Source organism: Astatotilapia calliptera, chromosome 7 (assembly GCF_964374335.1).
Source record: "Astatotilapia calliptera chromosome 7, fAstCal68.1, whole genome shotgun sequence".
Classification (NCBI taxonomy): Eukaryota; Metazoa; Chordata; class Actinopteri; order Cichliformes; family Cichlidae; genus Astatotilapia; species Astatotilapia calliptera.
The window spans coordinates 24,641,785-24,660,267 of NC_137428.1; the positions used below are offsets into that span (position 1 = coordinate 24,641,785).

The 18,483-nt window shown below is 40.9% G+C and overlaps 2 protein-coding genes across 2 annotated transcripts; one reads left to right on the forward strand and one right to left on the reverse strand.

The window, feature by feature from the left end:
• Nucleotides 1–407: 407 nt before the first annotated feature.
• Nucleotides 408–16,079, forward strand: nup155 (nucleoporin 155). Its single transcript, XM_026173814.2, has 34 exons — nucleotides 408–565; nucleotides 820–991; nucleotides 4,036–4,173; nucleotides 4,302–4,398; nucleotides 4,562–4,632; nucleotides 4,710–4,802; nucleotides 5,149–5,412; nucleotides 5,501–5,574; nucleotides 5,684–5,775; nucleotides 5,893–5,990; nucleotides 6,079–6,246; nucleotides 6,361–6,461; nucleotides 6,580–6,750; nucleotides 6,861–6,971; nucleotides 7,131–7,225; nucleotides 7,317–7,402; nucleotides 7,548–7,689; nucleotides 7,848–7,914; nucleotides 8,516–8,631; nucleotides 9,102–9,199; nucleotides 9,324–9,457; nucleotides 9,579–9,770; nucleotides 9,997–10,135; nucleotides 10,267–10,402; nucleotides 10,483–10,636; nucleotides 10,716–10,820; nucleotides 11,851–12,005; nucleotides 12,171–12,300; nucleotides 12,396–12,509; nucleotides 12,649–12,769; nucleotides 12,923–13,033; nucleotides 13,376–13,512; nucleotides 13,637–13,743; nucleotides 14,902–16,079. The coding sequence occupies exons 2-34, from the start codon at nucleotides 850–852 to the stop codon at nucleotides 15,038–15,040; spliced, it is 4,098 nt and encodes a 1,365-aa protein (XP_026029599.2). The 5' UTR covers nucleotides 408–565; nucleotides 820–849; the 3' UTR covers nucleotides 15,041–16,079.
• Nucleotides 16,080–16,706: 627 nt separating this feature from the next.
• Nucleotides 16,707–18,073, reverse strand: ora5 (olfactory receptor class A related 5). The gene has a single exon (XM_026173815.2). The coding sequence runs from the start codon at nucleotides 17,947–17,949 to the stop codon at nucleotides 16,825–16,827; it is 1,125 nt and encodes a 374-aa protein (XP_026029600.1). The 5' UTR covers nucleotides 17,950–18,073; the 3' UTR covers nucleotides 16,707–16,824.
• Between the last annotated feature and the right edge of the window lie 410 nt (nucleotides 18,074–18,483).

Consider the following 18,483-nt stretch of genomic DNA (forward strand, 5'->3'; position numbering starts at 1 on the left):
TAGTTTATCGTTGTATCATGAGATTCAGCACACATTACACATATTCATAATTAATCACTATTTTTTGCAATAAAACATTATGTTACACTCGAAGGTTTAATTTTTGATTGCAAACCTTTTTTGAATGCATAATAAAACATAAAAGTTGCGTTTCTGCTTGAGAAACTAAAACTGCTGACCTTTGTAGAATGAGCGTCTCACGTTTAAAAAAAAAATCAAATTTACAAGAACAATTGAATACGTAGATTTGAAAACATCGTTATTTGAAACAGCACTGCAGATGAAACAGAATACAGCACGTCTTTCAATGGTTTAAGTGGTTATTTTGCGGAATATTTTACAGCTCTTCTTGTGTATCTTTGGTGGATGGCAGTACAACACACTCTGAAGGAGACGAAGAAGAAGTTACACCGGAAATAACCCTTTCTCTACTCTTGTGCATGAGGTTGGCGGGCTGCTAGCTGTATATGTGTATTGGGGGTAATTCTTTGAATTTTGCTGCTCAACTGATCAACTCAACTCGTTGACCTAACACACCAGAAACACGCGGAATCGTTTCATTTGGGTAAAGCAATGACCGCACTTTTAAATGCTTTATTTCACTCTTAGCTGGCAGTTAGCTGTATGCTAAATAATAGGTTCTTAGTGGCAGCAGAAAGCTAACCGGTGTTCTGTCAACTAGCTAACATTAGCTAGCAGCAACTGGAAAAAAAAAAGTTAAAGTTTTTGGTGTATCGCTTGATTATTTCTCTCGGGTATTTACGGAGGGCATCTGGCCAAATTGTGCAGTCGATTAATTGTGAACTGCTTTTTGTGCAGATAGGATAGGTGAGCGGTGGTTGCCCAGCCATGCCGTCCCCCGCTGGACCCAGCAGCCCCGCCGCTGCGCTCGCTGAAGCCCTGGAGAACTCCTCACGACTCATCGACAGACACCTGCAGGATGACCGATGCTTTCCCGACCTGTCAGAACTGCTCGGAGTCCCCTCACACAGTAAGCTGAGGCGAAGGAAAGACCTAATGATAGCTGTTTGTTTACAGCTCATGCAACACTAAGAGTAGAGGAAAAACTGGGATGGATAATGTCGGTGAAAGCAAATGTTGCAGGAGGTTTTGGACAAAACTTTCCTACAGAGGATCTGAGCAGCAGTTGTTGCTCATGTGTGTGTAAAATACAGATTTCAGGAGTGACTGTGGGAAATATGGATGTGTTTGGGTGAAGAGAGACAGTTTAAAAAGTTCAGGGTGATGTGTTGAAAAGCATGAAAATGTGAAGGTTTAGCACTTAGGGTTTTTTTTTTAATTAAATGATTTAAGGCAAAAAGCTTTATCAAAATATTTGGTTAAACTCCCGTAGATCATCTCATTGTAAGAATGTATTCTCCATATGTGATTCTTTTTTTGTTTGGTTATTATTATTATTTTATTTAACTGTAAAAGGAGGAAAGCGAAATCTGCTCCACAGATTTATAAGCAAATGAAGCATCTCTATGTTACGCTTGCATCATGGTATTTTATTTTAAGGGGCTAAATTATTCTGTTGCTCAGTAGTTAAAAAGATAGATAAGGGAAATGCAAAGTTCACATTGGAATTATTTCATATCACTTGACCAAGTTTTGGATAAAATTCTCAGCCTAACCATCTCTGATTTTCCTGACAAAAATTCGAAAGCCAGGGTACACCTTTGACATGTTTCCAGTCTGTTGAAGGGCTAGCAGATAGTGACAGGCAACCATTAACTCTCACATTTACACCTTTAGAAGTTTAGGCAATCACCTATTAACCTAACCCCATGCATGTCTTTGGACTGTGGGAGGAAGCTGGAGTACCAGGGGACACTGGGAGAACATGCAAACGCCACACTGGATTTGAACTAGAGATGGCACGATACCACTTTTTTATGTCCGATACCGATATCATAAATTTGAATATCTGCCGATACCGATATGAATCCGATATAGTGTTTTTTTAATCAACAAAACTTTTTTAAATATCTTGCTGCATTTTGTATAAGTTCATACTCAAGTTTAAAACAACAACTACACTAAAGCTATTCTGTTATACCTGTATGCAAAAAAAAAATATTTCATAGTTCAGCAATACTGATCAATCTAATAAACTTAAACCTACACCATCCTCCCTATTCTGGTATTTTAAAGAGTACTTAGCATAAATATTAAGCAACCTAACTAATAGGGCTCCAACTCCCAGCAACAACAAAAATAAATAAATAGGGAACCACCCCTCACGCGCCACCTCATGATGCTTAATCGACGTAATCAACCTTAATTTGATGCAGTGTGAAAAAAAATGCACAGAAATCAATTATTTTTCAAGAAATATTAAATAGATTCAACATCTTTCTTCAACAAAATTGCAGACTGCACAGATGGTACCTTCCCAAAGGAAAAAGTACTATAGCTTACTAGGGTATATTAGACTTAATAGTTACTATATACAGTAATTGACTTCTATTCCTTTTACATCAAATTAAAACTTTGGGTGTCAGATAATTATTTATTAAAAGCTAGACATTTTAAATGAGAATAAGAAAGAAAAGTATGTCTTTGTGCCCCCTTTTCCCTGTTAATGCCCTATCGGCCCCCCTGGCTAAACTTTGCTAGATCCGCCCCTGCACAGTTACCAGCGTCAGCTACGTAGAAAAAGATCCTCGAGTAGAAAGTAATATTAAATACATTCTAACAACAGCTGATCAAGCTTAAACGTGCTGCTGTTGTTCAGCCGCTGGTTTCCTCTTTCTGGTGCAAAGTGGGCCAAAAGCAAACTAGAGACAGACTGGCGACAGAAAAGCCGATCAGCTGATCGTTAAGCAGTTTCATGATTGAAGTAGCAGCAAGAAGAGGCAGTCGTTTGTTAAGCTTAACGCAGGAATGCTTTACAAACATTCAGAGATGGACTTACACACTTGCTTTACTTCTCTCGGGGATAACTTTGTCGGAGATGAAATGCCGGGTTGCTAGCGAAGCTCCAAATGCTATCCAGACCACCGACAGGTCCCGCATGCCACAGCCGCTCTATCACGTGATGCATACTGCTCCGACATGCTAACGTTCTGAGGTGAGTTACGGCGTGTTGCAAGTTTTGTGAGGTGCTTTCGTGATATTTAATGGATCGGATTACATTTTTTTTATTTTTCTCCGATATCCGATCCAGTAATTTAGGTCAGTATCGGACCGATACCGATACGTAATATCGGATCGGTCCATCTCTAATTTGAACCCGGTGCCTTCTTGCTGTGAGACAACAGTGCTAACTGCGCTCCTTATTATCAGTTTGTTTTTGTGTTTAGGGGGCATTTTTAAGACACCATTTTCTGTGGAGCCATTTTCATATATTGTAGGTAGTTCTCCTAGTAGCTAAGTAGTCATTCAAATATTTTAGGCCAAATATCTGCTGATGTGACTGAAGGAATATGGAATTTCAAAAGTGTAGCTGAAGTTCAACATATATTTCTGACAGCGTGAATTTTGATGAAAATTGTAATAGTTTTTGGAACACAGATTTCCGTATATGAGGTGTTTTCTGTACTACCAAATTACTCATATCAGATGAATGGTTCGTTGATATTCCAGACCCGCCCCCCCAGAAAACCCGCCAAAACATCACCGTAACAACTTAATTGTTACTTCTTCTTCTTTTTTCTTTTTTTTTGCAAAGATTTGGTGTCTTTGTTTATAACTTCAGCCTCACTTTCTCAGCATGACTTTTAAAAAATATATATTTTTACAGATGGTATTTAAGAGAGCTTAAATTTCACAATGTGAGTGTCATGCACTAGGCTAAAAGCTAAAGCCTGTCAGCTTCCTTATTTGGAAGTGTAGTCCTGGAATTTTCTTCAGGAAAACCAGAGACGGCCAAGCTTGATGCATTTGGTCAGTTGATATAGAATGAACCATTGTCTTAACACCTTTCAGTGTAACATCTTTATATATTTCAACAACTATATTGCTTACCTTATTTTACAGTGATGGAGAAAAACTTAATACTATAAACAGACTTCCTGTTGTTCTTCACAGATATGCCGTCCCTCTCCGGGGTGTCAGATATGGACTACCCACTCCAGGGGCCTGGTTTACTCAGTGTGCCTAACCTGCCAGAGCTCAGTGCAGTCCGCCGAGTCCCTCTGCCACCTGAGCTCGTGGAGCAATTCAGCCGTATCCTTTCGTTCATTCAGGAAAAACAAATGCAATGATTTTCATCTGACATATCGAGTAGAAAATATGTTCATTGCACTTGTGTTTGTTCCACAAGTAATACGAGTTTCAGCTTAACCAACTTGTAGACATGCAGTTCAACTGCATGATGGGAGTTTTCCCTGAAATTTCTCGAGCGTGGCTTACAATCGACAATGACATCTTTATGTGGAATTACGAAGATGGGTGCGTACCTCTTGGATAAAACAGGACTGACTGACTTTTACAAACCAAGTCGAGTGCACAAACTCTGCTAATATTATTAGTAATAATATTTTTGTTGAGAGTCTTTATTGATGATAAAACCAGGAGTTGAGGCATTTTTTTTCTCTTTTTTTATTCCTTGCAGAGGAGACGTGGCCTATTTTGATGGCCTGATTGAAACTATTTTGGCAGTCGGCCTAGTAAAACCAAAACAAGGTACGCCTAGGCACTCGCAAAGCATTTGTCATCTTTTGTTTGAGTAATTCTTATGGGTTCTGTTTTTCTTTTCTCAGGGATTTTACAGCCACACATTCACTACCTCTTAGTATTGGCCACTTCTGTGGACGTGGTCATCCTTGGGCTCAGTTTCCCCAAAGGTCAAGCTGGTAAGTGATTCCTCATCAGAATTTTTGTAATATTTTGTAGGTAAAAGAAAAGGTTTTCCTTTTAACATTAATAGTTACACATTCCATCTCAAATCCTGCAGCAACCCTGGTATTAAGCAGCAGTACATTAAATTATATCCAGCTGTTTTAAAGGCATGTATTCAGTTTGTTACCATTTACATTGTCAGCTATATAACAACAAATGCCAGACAAGCACACTTTTAAGAATCGGTGTGAGGATATTTGTATGGATGTCAGAGTTGGGTAATGGGAGTAGTGCCTATGATATCATGATGTGCTTACGCTGGTTTATCTGGGTCATATTTGTGTGTCTCTCTTGTTTCAGGGTTGAATGACAGCATGTCTGGTGGGATGCAGCTGCTACCAGACCCTCTGTTCTCAATCCCCACAGACAACACCTACATCCTATCCATCACCTCCACAGATCTGGGACGCATCTTTATGGCGGGGAAGGACGGCTGCCTCTATGAGATCGCTTACCAGGCTGAGGCAGGCTGGCTGAGCCAACGCTGCAGAAAAATCAACCACTCTAAGAGCTCTCTGTCCTTCCTAATCCCTTCTGTTCTTCAGTTCTCCTTCTCTGAAGATGGTAAGGAGCAGGTTCACGTTTCCAGGTGGAGTGAAATCTATCTGCCTGATCAAAGCTGACTGGAACATTTTGTTGCTTCTCTCCACAGATCCCATTGTGCAGATTGCAATAGATAACTCTCGTAACACACTTTTCACACGCTCAGAAAAAGGTGTCCTTCAGGTATGAGGCACATTTTGTGCGTACATATCTTTCTGATCGGCCCGGAAAGCAATAAATGTGCAGTAATCACCTGTCGTTTTAAATAATGAAATACTTTCATATTTTTCAGGTGTATGACCTGGGTGCTGACGGGCAAGGAATGAGTCGCGTGGCAACAATGTCACAGAGTTCAATTGTTGCGGCTGCTGGAAACATTGCGAGGCATGTTTTAGTTTAATAAACATCAATCAAGCTTCTTTTTGTGTTGTTATCCGCTCAGAGGAGAGTATTTCTTTTTTTTCTCTGCCTGTTTGAAAAATTCAGTTTTTCCATTTTCAGGACAATAGATCGTTCGGTCTTCAAACCCATCGTACAGATCTCTGTGATTGACAGATCAGAGTCCTCAGATTGCCATCTTCTTGCCGTCACCCACGCAGGTATGTTATGAAATATTAATCAGTATGAGATGAAATACTAGAATACGTGCATTATGTATCGGTCTGTACTGATACTGTGTTTCTGCAGGTGTGCGTCTCTACTTCAGCACTACACCTTTTGCACCTCCGCACCAGAAGAACGTTGCAGTGCGACCTAGCCTACTAGCTATGGTACACGTTCGCCTTCCTCCAGGTTTTTCTGCCTCCTCTACCCTCCAGAAACCCTCCAAAGTACATAAGGCACTACACAGCAAAGGTAATAAGCAAATGGCACTCAGATCCTGAATCATTTATTTGTTCGTTCAGTAACGTACCGGGGCTTCGTTGGCAAGGAACCACATCTGTCTTTAATACATTTGAAATCTATCAGGTGTTCTTCTTATGGCTGCTTCTGAGACAGAGGACAGTGACATTCTGTGGTGCATCAATCACGACTCCTTTCCATTCAAGAAGCCCTTAATGGAGACGCAGGTTAGCACAAAAAAAGTCATGCAATGAATAAATTAAATGTATGTTTTCCCTTTCTTTGGCACTTTGTTAGATACTGATCAGTTTATCTGTCATGTTCGCTGCACATGTTGCATTGCAGATGATGTCTAATGTAGATGGACACTCTTGGGCTCTTTGTGCCATTAATGAGGAGCGACCGGCCAATTTTTTTACTCCGCTGAACAAGGACCATATCCCCATCACCAGTTCTCCTGTGGTGGTCCAGCAGCACAACATCCCTCCACAGAAGTTTGTCCTCCTCTCTGCAAAGGTTAAAATTGTTGTCATGATGCTTCATGTTGCATACGTAAACTTAATCTTGTTACAGTGTGACAAGACATTATCATAACTGTACAACTAAAAGTGTCAAATCTCCTTCAGGGGAGTCATATTTTTCAAAAGCTGAGACCAGTAGATCAGCTCCGTCACCTCCTGGTGAGCTGTGCTGGAGGGGAAAGTGAAGAAATTGAACGCTTCTTCAAGCTCCACCGGGTAAAATCACAATGACAATCACTGTGTAATGTTTTATAATCCCCTTATCATACCATGTAGCAGTAAGCCTATGCATGTGACTAGCTAGCAGCCTTTGTGACACACAGACACCTTCATCACATGCAACATATTTTTGAATCATTACTGTTTTCTGTACAGGAGGAGCAGGCTTGTGCCACAGCCTTAATCCTCGCTTGCTCCAGTGCTGCTTGCGACAGAGAGGTTTCACAATGGGCTACCAGAGCCTTCTTCAGGTCAGTTAATGGTTTGATATATGTAAATATTTCCAGTCGTTCACAGTGTGCACAAACTAAAGTCAGTGCTGTTTTTTACTATTTTGATCAGATATGGAGGAGAAGCACAGATGAGATTTCCTGCAGCCTTGGCGTCACCCAGTACTGTTGGGCCTGTGATGAGCTCTCCAGCACCGGGTAAATGAACAAACATTTTGCTGTGTCCACCTGGCTGGTGGGATGTGACCAAATCATGCAAAACAAGATCTGTACGTGAAGAAAACAATCATTTTAATCGCTAACTATAATATTTACCATCGTGCATTATTAATGCCCCCTTCAGGTATTATACCCCCAGCACTGGCCACACCCTTTGCATCAATGCAGTCTGGCTCTGCCCCCATCACACCTATGTCAGCTGGCCCTGAGGTGATTTTCTCCGGGAAGCACAACGGCATTTGCATCTACTTTGCACGCATTCTCGGGTTAGTAAAGCCTGTCATCATTTGTCACATTTTTCTGGGTCACAGCTTAAATACTCAGCCTCTGATTCAAAGCTTTGGTTGCTGATGTGTGTTGATGTTGTCCTTAAACTGCTGAGTCACATGTCTTCCTCTCCTGTTTTCCTGCTGACTCTGAACAGAAATATTTGGGATGGCAGCCTTGCTGTCGAGAAAACTATCAGCAAAGGGAATCAGACTGTCAGTATTGTAAGTAACATTACAGTTACATTTACTCACAGCAGAATTGTTTGGATTGTAAAAAAAATCTTGGATGTCAAGATAATTTTCTCCGGTTGAATGGAAATAAAATTTGTGCCCCTGTCAGCCCGTCCCCCTGGTTCATTCGAAATCTGGATTAGCTTTCCTTTTATTAGAGATCTTGTCTTTGACACTTGATTGGTGCTTGCCACTGGATTTGCATGTTAAGGACCTGGTTTGTTCTTGCTTTCGTCAGCTGAGAAATATTAGTTTTATTTCTAAATCTGTCCTGTAATTCACTCTTTAACGAGCTTTTACTGAGGCAGGTAGATCGTCTGCAGTTTGGATGATCTACAGAAGATCCTCCCAAACGTTCCCATGTCATACCTCTACTGATCTCATTGCTCCCAATCAAGTTTAGAATTCAATCTGTGAGCTCAGTGGATTCATTTAGCATTTTATTTGTCCTTATTGTCCTTCTTTTGTGGTTTTTATTTGATGTGAAGCTCCTTGTGATTTTTATTTTGAATGGCGCTAAGTAAATAAAACTATTCCTATCTCTTACATGTTGTTAATAATTAACACTAGCTTTCATCCTTTACCCCCACAGTTGGAAAGCAGTGTTAATTCATTTGATGTGGAGTCAGTCCTTCACGAGCTCTGCGGCTTGCAGGAGTTTCTGGATAAAAACTCTCAGTTCAGTCCCTCCTCTCTCGGTGCTGCAAGGTGAAGCTCCTTACAGATTTGTTTATTCTTATTTTGAGTTAATAGCTGTATTGATACCTCAGAAAGTTGTTAGATCTTTTGCAACATTGCCTTCAAATTAAAGGAGTAGAATAATATAAATGTAAAAAGAATTAAAGATTTCCTTCAGTTCAGTGAGCAGAATACATGATGTAACACCAGCTGGGATATGAACAGATGGTTTAACTTTGCTGAATGTTTTAGTCTGCGGAGAACAGTTCAGCTCAGGTGATTAAGGACTGAAAAAGGTATCAAATGAAGTTCTGTTTAGATGAGACGTCCCCTCAAACTAGCTTCTGTTCAAAACCCTCAAAAAACCAAAACACTTTCCTTTTTGATGTTAATGCACAAAACAGGATCTGTAGATGCTAAAAAGATAAAAATATACTTCAACAGACTCTTGTTTCCTATCTCTCTTGTATAACATCTGTGTTGTTTCCTCTTATCTTCAGCTCCCCTGCCAACCTGCAGCAAAGGCTGCTGGGATTCATGCGTCCTGATGGAGCCAGCTCTCAGCAGGTTCAGCAGGAACTCCAGAGGAAATATCACAGTGAGTCATGAATACAGGCTTCATTTTTTCCCCTGAATATTTTTTTTATTACACTATATATAAATGTGGGAAAGGAAACACAGTGTAAGTTTTTTTTTTTTTCCTTTGTCATTTCCGTTTCCAGCCAAGGCTCAAGTCTATGAGAAAGTGTCCCTGCAGGCCATCCAGCAGTTAGTGCATCGCTCATATCAGACTCTGGCCCTCTGGAAGCTTCTCTGTGATCATCAGTTCAGCCTCATTATGTCTGAGCTGCCAAAGGTGCATATGTGCACTACAAACAGATGCTCATACCCCTGCAGTAAAACCTGGTATTCAATTGAAGCTCCCCGTTGTTTTTGGAGTGCTCCTTTGTCATTCTGCCATTTCTTGTTATTTGCAGGAGTTTCAAGAGCAGATGAAGGGAGCAAGTTTTAAAGATGTTGTGATAAGGGGCAAGGAGTTATCTGGAGCGCTCATCACAGGACTCATTAATGTCTATATCAAAGATAACGCCTCCGTGGATGCTATCAGCAATCACCTGCGTGACATCTGTCCGCTGCTGTACAGCAGCGATGACAGCGTTTGCTCCAAGGTTCGTACACACACCTTTTTTTTCCACCTCTGTGTTAAGTATAGTTACAATTATTGCTGCTTCAGGGGTATCACATTCTTACTTTATTGATGTGTGCGTCTTGTTTTCACATTTCTTATAATCATGGTATTTTTTAAGGCAATGAGGTCTTGTACTAAGAGGTTATTGATTTATCCACATCGATTCATGTGTCTCAGCACTGAATTTGCTCTTGTCCCCCACTCAGGCTAATGAGTTGCTGCAGAGCTCCAAGCAGATCCAGAATAAAGCAGATAAAGAGAGAACACTGAGAGAGTCTTTACGGCTCTACCAACAGATCAGCCAGCACACAGACCTCCCACTTGTTTGCTCCCAGTACAGACAGGGTAAGGAGATGCAAGACATCTCCACTATCTCTGTTTATATATATATATATATATATATATATATATATATATATATATATATATACATACTGTTCGTGAGATTTATTTTCTAACGCTGCTTATCTTCTCAGTGCGTTTCTACGAGGGAATCCTGGAGTTGTGTCTCACTGCGGCAGAGAAGAAGGATCCACAGAGGCTAGGGCCTCATTTCTACAAGAATGGAGAACCTGAGCAGGACAGAGTGGGACAGCAGGCCTTCCAGGAAAGGTAGAAGAAGCCTTAAACAAATCACCCACATCAGAGATGTAGTCATCACCGTTCTTTATCTTTGCTTTTTAAACCTCCAGACTTTCATGTTATAAGTGCATCACAGACACCATGCAGGAGCTGGTGAACCAGAGCAAAGCTGCCCCACAGTCCCCCAGTGTCCCTAAACAGCCCGGTCCTCCTGTCATGACCTCGGACCCCAACATGCTCAGCAATGAGGAAGCGACAGCTCATGTGAGTAGGAGTTTCTCTCATTTCTTTCTGCTGCACTGTGTATCATCTTCATTTCTAATAAAAATCTGTTCCTGTGTAGTTTGAGCAGATGCTGGGTTTGGCCCAGAGGTCTCAGGACGAGCTGTTTCACATCGCGCTCTACAACTGGCTGATTCAGGCCGACCTGACTGACAAGCTGCTCGAGGTACTGTCTGCTTGCTCGTAAATGTTTTGTTTCAGTAAAGCTTGTTTTACCTTTTCATTTTTCTTTCTCTTTTTAGTTGGCAGACATCGGTTCTTACATCAGTTTAGATCAGGGGTGGGCAATTCCAGGCCTCGAGGGCCGGTGTCCTGCAGGTTTTAGATCTCACCTTGGGTCAACACACCTGAATCACATGATTAGTTCATTACCAGGCCTCTGGAGAACCTCAGGAGCTAATTTAGCCATTTAAATCAGCTGTGTTGGTTCAAGGACACATCTAAAACCTGCTGGGACACCGGCCCTCGAGGCCTGGAGTTGCTCACCCATGGTTTAGATTCTATTTTCAACCAGATTTTATTGCCCCAAACATAACAGCTAATATACATGGAAGACAGGTGCTGAGAAAATCTGAAATTTATAAGGGAACAAATGAAAGGAAAAAATAGTTTCTTTAAATTCAAATTAATCAAGTAATGAATTAATTTCTAGTTTTAATTTGTTTGTAGATTATTATTTAGATTTTTAAATAAAGCTCCTCATTTATTTGCTTTCCCAAATGACCTTTCTATTTATTCATGAATGTTTCACATCTCCTTTTTATTGATTCATCCAAAGCTTTTGCACCTCAATTTCATTCAAAGAAATTGTTTTATGAAAAAAATATATAAATGAAGATGTATAAAAATCAACTGGTGTGTAAAAAAACTAGGAGAATTAAAACCGATTTAAATACTTATCAAGGCAAGTTGAAACTACATTTAAAAAAAAAAAAAAAAAAAAAAAGTTTGATTCCTAAAATGTCTTTCTCTTGACGTAAAAACTCCCCTAAAATAATAAAAAAATGAATAGAAAAATGTTTAAATCTAACATTTTACTGCATATTCAGTGTTGTTTTACTCTGATTCTTGCAGTTTTATTTTTTACACCTCCACACATTTGTGTATGAACAAATTGAAGATGCCTTTTGGCATTGTCATGGTGATTGCACACCAGTATATGATACCCGTGTTTGTCCCTGTGCTCTGCGGTCCAGGTGAATTCTCCATACTTGGAAGAACATCTGATGCATATGATCAAGCAGGACCAGAGTAAAGTTCATAATATGGACCTCCTGTGGCGCTACTACGAGAAGAATCGTAACTTTGGCAAAGCTGCCCACGTACTGGCCCGCCTCGCCGACATGCACAGGTTCGGACACAGCAGTACAATGCCAACGCCACAACATGCAACACATTTACATGGAAAATTGGCCACCTCCAACACTGACTCCTTCAGCAAGTGTATACGTTATATTCAACTTATTAAAAAACAATTTAGAAAAAGTACCTTGATGTTTGCACTCTGATCATGTAGCACGGAGATCTCACTGAAGCAGCGTTTGGAGTACATCGCTCGAGCCATCCTGTCTGCGAAGAGTTCATCCTCTATCTCAGCTCAGGCATCTGACGGAGAGTTCCTCCATGAGCTGGAGGAGAAGATGGAGGTAACCCTGACGTTGTAACGCTTACAGTGAAAGAAATCCTAGCCTGAAATTCAGCACATTCTGCTCATGCTCTGTCTACTTCCTGTCTGCCATAGCTTGTGCGTATCCAAGTACAGATACAGGAAACCTTGATCAGACAGTACTCCCATCATCCCTCTGTGAAAAATGTCATCTCTCAGTTGGACTCGGAACTAATGGACATCACAAAGGTAACGTGCAACTGTGGAACAGAGAAGAGTGTTTTTAGGAGTATTTTAACACGCTAGCCCTAATTTAAAGGTGATGGATAAAGAGTTTTGTTTTTACAGTGAATAGAAATTTGTTTGTGGAACTGTTTTTGTTGCATAGCTCTATGGAGAGTTTGCCGATCATTTCAAATTGTCTGAATGCAAACTGGCCATCATTCACTGCGCTGGACACTCTGACCCGATCCTGGTGCACTCGCTGTGGCAGGAGATTTTGGAGAAAGGTGAGCGAAATGTCAAGATCCTGCAAAAATGCAACCTGGGACACCCCGCCCCCCCCCCCTCTCTCTCTCACACCCACACACACCCTTTCTGCTTTATATTTATGTATTTTTTTGCATGCTTTATATCTCACTTATACCTCTTCTCTCTTTCAGAACTGGAAGATACTGTGGCCATGAGTCCAGTAGATAGAATGAGGTCTCTTAATCTGAAGCTGGTATCGCTTGGAAAGATTTATGCTGGAACACCGAGATATTTCCCTTTGGGTAAGCTGTAATTACATTGAGTTTTAGTCTGATTAAAATTTGCCAGCTTGCACTTTAAAATTTTGTCAACAGTAATATAATTGGAGTTCCCTTTAGCATCATTTATGTCAGCATGTCTCTGGTGTGCAGGTCTGTAGGGTCATGTTGGTGATTAAGGCAATTGTTTAATTATCCTCCTTTTCATAACCAGCATGTTCAAGCTTGTCATGCCTATGGAGGCATTTATTAATTTTATATAAATCATCGGTACTTGCATGCATGCACATAATCAATTACGTACCCGGGAGTGAACATATTGCTGAGTATGCGATGCTAAGGAGCTGATGTGTCCTGTGATTGCAGAGTTTCTAGTAAAGTTCCTGGAGCAGGAGGTTTGCCGGCTCAACTGGGATGTGGGATTCGTTACATCCACTATGCAGGAGATTGGAGTGCAGTTGCCACGTCTGTTGGAAGTCTATGACCAGCTCTTCAAAACTCGGGTACATGCAGTACCCTGTGACTTTTTAAGCTGAACTTTCTTTTAGTCTGTTCAGTAATGATCCACCTATCTCAATGAATCAAAAAAACCAACCCTTTGTTTGTTTGTTTCTAAATTTTTCATAGGATCCTTGCTGGCAACGTCTGAGGAAACCGCTTCATTTAGTGGAGTGTATCCATGTACTTCTCTCAGGATATGTAGAAGACCCCAGCAGGGTACCAACTTATGACAGGTAATTACGGTCTGTTCAGCTCCTGGCCTGTAGTGGCTGCGGTAGTGTTCACAGCATTAACCTAAGGTCCCCAGTGAGCATTACTATCACAACTGTTGCCATCAGTCAGTGTGTAAGCTGATTATTTTATTTCTTTTAGAGACGATACACATTCATCAACATTACTGTACATGTGCCAGTGTTGGTTAAATCTCTGTTGAACTTTTGTCCCCTGGACAGATGTTGAAAGGAAAAAAAGCACACTGTTTAAAGCCATTTAAAAGTCCATGAAAATGAACCATATACAATAAAAACCACTAATATTAAATAGTACTGGAATAGGGAGTTTAAGTTTGCGCAGAGGCAGTTAAAACACAATCCCTTAATCTCTCTTGTACTACAGATGAACCTGTGAAACTTTAACCGAGATTACATACAAAGAAGTCATAAGAGGCATGCTTTTGTTTACTCATTGGGGGTGAAGATCAGAACTGAGAACCTCTCAGGCCCAGATTATTCTCCATTTTGGACAAGGACAGCTGCAGATCCAATGCACGAGCAGGCATTCCTGTAGTCTTCCTTCTGGTAGTCTGCTGGCTATGCACATGTGTAGTTGGTACGTTAAAATATAAATTCTCCAGGGACGAGTCTGGCGAGACATTTACACCGGAAAGTATGATCTTGGTTTATTTTCAAGACTTTAGATAAAATCTTAAGCTAAATTTTAAATGCTGTGAGCACAGGAAGAAAGTACTTAAAAAGCGTAACAGAGAGTAATGACGCTGAACATTTTTTTTTAAGTAAGTGAATACATTTTCTAATTTTACACCAAAAATAGAAAATGTATTAAATGTTCCATAAAAGGAGCAAAATGATCATGCTTTAAATACAGGTCTTATCTTGATCACACTAGTGTTTTTTGTACCCCCCCCCCCCCTCTTCAGTGTGATGCATTTTTGCTGTTTCTAAGCAACAGATCATGCCCATCATGCCAGCTCCCAGCAGGCAGTCAGATACCGTGGACAAACATGTAAAACCTCACCTCGTTTGGCCACGTGTGATGTTTAGTTTGCACTTTGATCATTTCTCTGTGATTTATTCAGGTCAGAGTTCACTAAGACTATATGAAGCATCCCATTTCCAAACATTGCAAAGTTGTTTTTGTTTTGTTTTTTGCAGACGTCGCTTCACTAACGTGTGTCTTGACAACATCTGCGGTTACCTCGTGGAGCTGCAGTCCCTGAGCCCAAACTCTGTCCTTCAACAAACCATCGGCAACTTCAAGTCCCTGCAGGCAAAGCTGGAGAAACTCCACTGATGTAACTGTGGTCAAGAGACGGGTGACTTGTGGGTGTTGCCCTGTTGGCCTTAAGTGAAAACTGCTGATTTAAAGTGTGTTTACATTGTCAGCAAAGGACAATATGATGATGACGTTTGTATTACAAAGTAGAGTTTGGCTCTTTTTTCCCCCTCCAGTTTGTTTTGCAGCTTGGAGAGACAGGTTTTTATAACTTATTTGATACATTTTGTTAGTTTAAACATTATGCAGAAATACAACCTTGGAAAGAATGACTGTTATTTGCATTGTGTGCAAATAACAGTCATATATCTAAAGATGAGAAGACACTTTTTTCATCACAAATATGAAATCCCTTTAAATTTTACAGCTTATTGGTTATAGTGGAAATGCAGTTATGTGATGGTTGATTTTTCTGGTAAAATGTCCCCAACTGAAGCCATTTCTTCACAGGGGAATGAGTTTGATTGTTCTATTGCCTGTCTGCAAACAGTTTAGTTTTATATGTTGTAATTATGTACATAACTTGGCCATAATGCCGTCGTTTCTGCCACAAGTCATTTACACATTTCATTTTATTATTTACAATGAATGTTTTGTCTGCTTGGGCGTTAGATTTAACGGTGCCATTGTGTGTGAGTGCTTTTTTTTGTGATTGTTTTGAAAGCAGAACGATTTTTTAACTCTGCAAACTTTGGCCCACTTGGAAGAAAAATAAATAAAACTCATTTTTAATGAAATAAAACAGAACTTTTGAGGATGTTTTCAAAACACTACACAGAAACTAGGTGTTGTCTGTGAACTAGACACACACGTGTTCTTGGTTGAGATATATCTGTGTGAAACTCTACAAATGATCAGCAGAAAGGGGCATTTAATTGCTTTGGGTGGATGTGACACTGTTTACATAATTATCTTTAATTGACTCCCTCACTCATGCTTTCTTAGAAACATCAACCCTACAAGGCAGTAATTGCTAAATTACAATTAGCTGTGTGTTGGAGTACACAATTGTGTTTTGATTCTTAGCCTCATGAGAAATAAACAGATTTTGACCTGATGTTGGGTTTATTTTTGTTGGTATACTTGCACACGCTCCAGTATAGTAAGCCATGCATAATGTCTGTGAGGGAAAATGTCTGAAGGTTTGCATCTGTTTTCCTAATGCTTGAATGTTTTTGTAGAAACCTAAGCCAGAACAAATACAGGGTTTTCCTGGAGTATGTGTAAACATTTTCCATTTGATTGTTTTAGACCCATGATTGTCAGATATGTGTTTTTATAGCTGAAAAGTAGCAAACTGAACATATGGCAAACTGTTGGTACAAGCAAAAAGCCATCTTTTATTTGTGACCATGTAATCTCAGATACAATAAAGATGACAGTACCTTCTGTTAAGCGTACAACCAGTCACAGTGAAACTATTCACACTCTGTCACTCTGAAATGACCAGAGAGCTTGTTCTAAGTAGGTGAGGGCCACTTGTCATATTGAATTTTCTGCTCTTTAAATGATAGTCAGGAGGTCTTGAAGATATCGTGCTTCTCTCAGAGGTTTAGAGGCAACTGTGGGCATTGCAAAGCCTTCGAAAAATTTGCTTAAAATAGGTCTGAGTTCTGACTCCTCTGTCCTCTTTGTAAAACGGTGTGCTGACCGATTTGGATCTAGCCTTTTATAGTGCAGGAGAAATAAAATGTATAAATAAATGCAGATGAATAAACAGTGAAGCGGTTTGATATAATGTGTTGGACAGCTGAGTAAAAAGAGAGTACACTGAGGCTCAAGAGAAAGAGCTGGGTGTCTTTTTATCTTTTGGATGAGCAAGTGAGTTTTTTCACTCCGTGCAGGAAGATGTAGGGAATGATGCACGTGTAGGAGGCTGCGATGTAGCTGGACACCTCCACTACTATTGATGAAGTGTGGATGTTGTTAGTAATGTGCAGAAGCAAATGAGTCAGCCAGCATACCAGCACCACGCTGGCTACAGCCACCACGCTCTTGGCCGCTCTCACCTGAGTGCTTGAGTTCGGATGGGGTTTAGATGGTATCTGAGAGGGCCTCGAGAGATTTGGCTGAGCTCCAACGCTGCAGTTCTGGGGAGCATTGTGGAGACTATGGCCCGATGGCTGTCGGTTTGGAGAGGAAGGAGCAGGCACACCTGTATAAATGTGGTTTGTAGATGTAGAATCTCTGAGATCTTTTGAGGTGGTTGGACCAGAGATGATGCTGACCGATGCCTTGTTGCGTTTGCTCTCAAATCTCTTTCGTTCCTCTTTAACCATCTCCTTGGTTTGATCAGAGTTATGACTCCTTATACGTTGGTGGTTTTGAAGCAGAGTGATGACAATCTGGGCACTGGCGAATACAATCCCAGCCATAGGTAAAGCGTTAGCCAGGGTTAAATAAATTGCTTCATATATTTGCCTAGCATTTGGATTAGGGAAGATCTCTATGCAATCTTCGTGGCTGTCATTTGCCACCTCCAGTGTGAAGAAGAAGAAGTGTGGGACGCTGAAGACCACAGCCACCGTCCAGCTCCCAGCAAGCAGACAGCCCACGAGACACAGGCTGTCCATCTGCACCGGTGCGCCGCCTCGTTTCAGGGAGCCGACCAGCTTCTGGTGCCAGAAAACACTGATGAAGAAGGTTGTAAAGATGCTGCTGGTTTCAGAGAGGCCAGCACAGAAGCAAAACACTCCACAGTAGGTCTTCCCCAGGAACCACCGCCCAGCAAAATCTGCCATGGTGTCAGGCAGGTCCACCAGGTAGTTGGTGATGAGGTTGGAGATGGCCAGATTGATGAAAAGGACCTCGTTTGTGCGGATGCTGGATTTGTGCCTGGGCAGGGAGCATATAGCCAGCCAGTTGTTTCCCAGGATCCCTGCAATAAACATGAGTGCTCTGATGATGGCTTCAATCAACTCTTCCATTGTTTCACAAGATCAGGCAACAACTTGTCAGCCTTTAGATCAGTGTGGGAGCTTCACAACCTTTATATAATCTGAGGAGGATGCTGTTAGCTTTAGACATTTATAGAGGAGGGGAGAAATGGCCCAACCCCATGGAGCTTTCATTGTGCAGTCCCACTGAGATGGACGTGTGTTTCTCATGTCATGCCTTCCCAGGAAACTTCCCCTGGTAGATTATAGAAACTGCCATCTGAGTAAAACACAGAAAGAGGTAAATCCAAAGCCAAATCTGAAAGTTCAGTGAACAAACAGTGAGATTAAAGGGCCAGCAGCCAAAGCTGTGAGTCCTCTGATAATTGACATGTATGGAGACAAAGAACAGAAACACTCAGTCATCCCCGGGCACCAAATGCATAATTTCCCAACAATCCAAGTAAAGCTTGTTCAAAGACATGTGAATGGAGCTCTGACCGAACGAATTCCTGCCAGCAGTTGAGAGTTTATCGGCACTAATCTTTGGTGCGTAGGAAATCATGACAAAAGTGTCCTAATTAT

Bases quoted from the DNA above. Each gene is read 5' to 3' on its own strand.
- nup155 (XM_026173814.2), top strand. From the start codon at position 850: ATGCCGTCCCCCGCTGGACCCAGCAGCCCCGCCGCTGCGCTCGCTGAA. The intron at 4,803-5,148 runs GTAAGTGATTCC...CTCTTGTTTCAG, and splicing joins TTTCCCCAAAGGTCAAGCTG to GGTTGAATGACAGCATGTCT. The intron at 8,632-9,101 runs GTGAAGCTCCTT...TCTTATCTTCAG, and splicing joins TCCTCTCTCGGTGCTGCAAG to CTCCCCTGCCAACCTGCAGC.
- ora5 (XM_026173815.2), bottom strand. From the start codon at position 17,949: ATGGAAGAGTTGATTGAAGCCATCATCAGAGCACTCATGTTTATTGCA.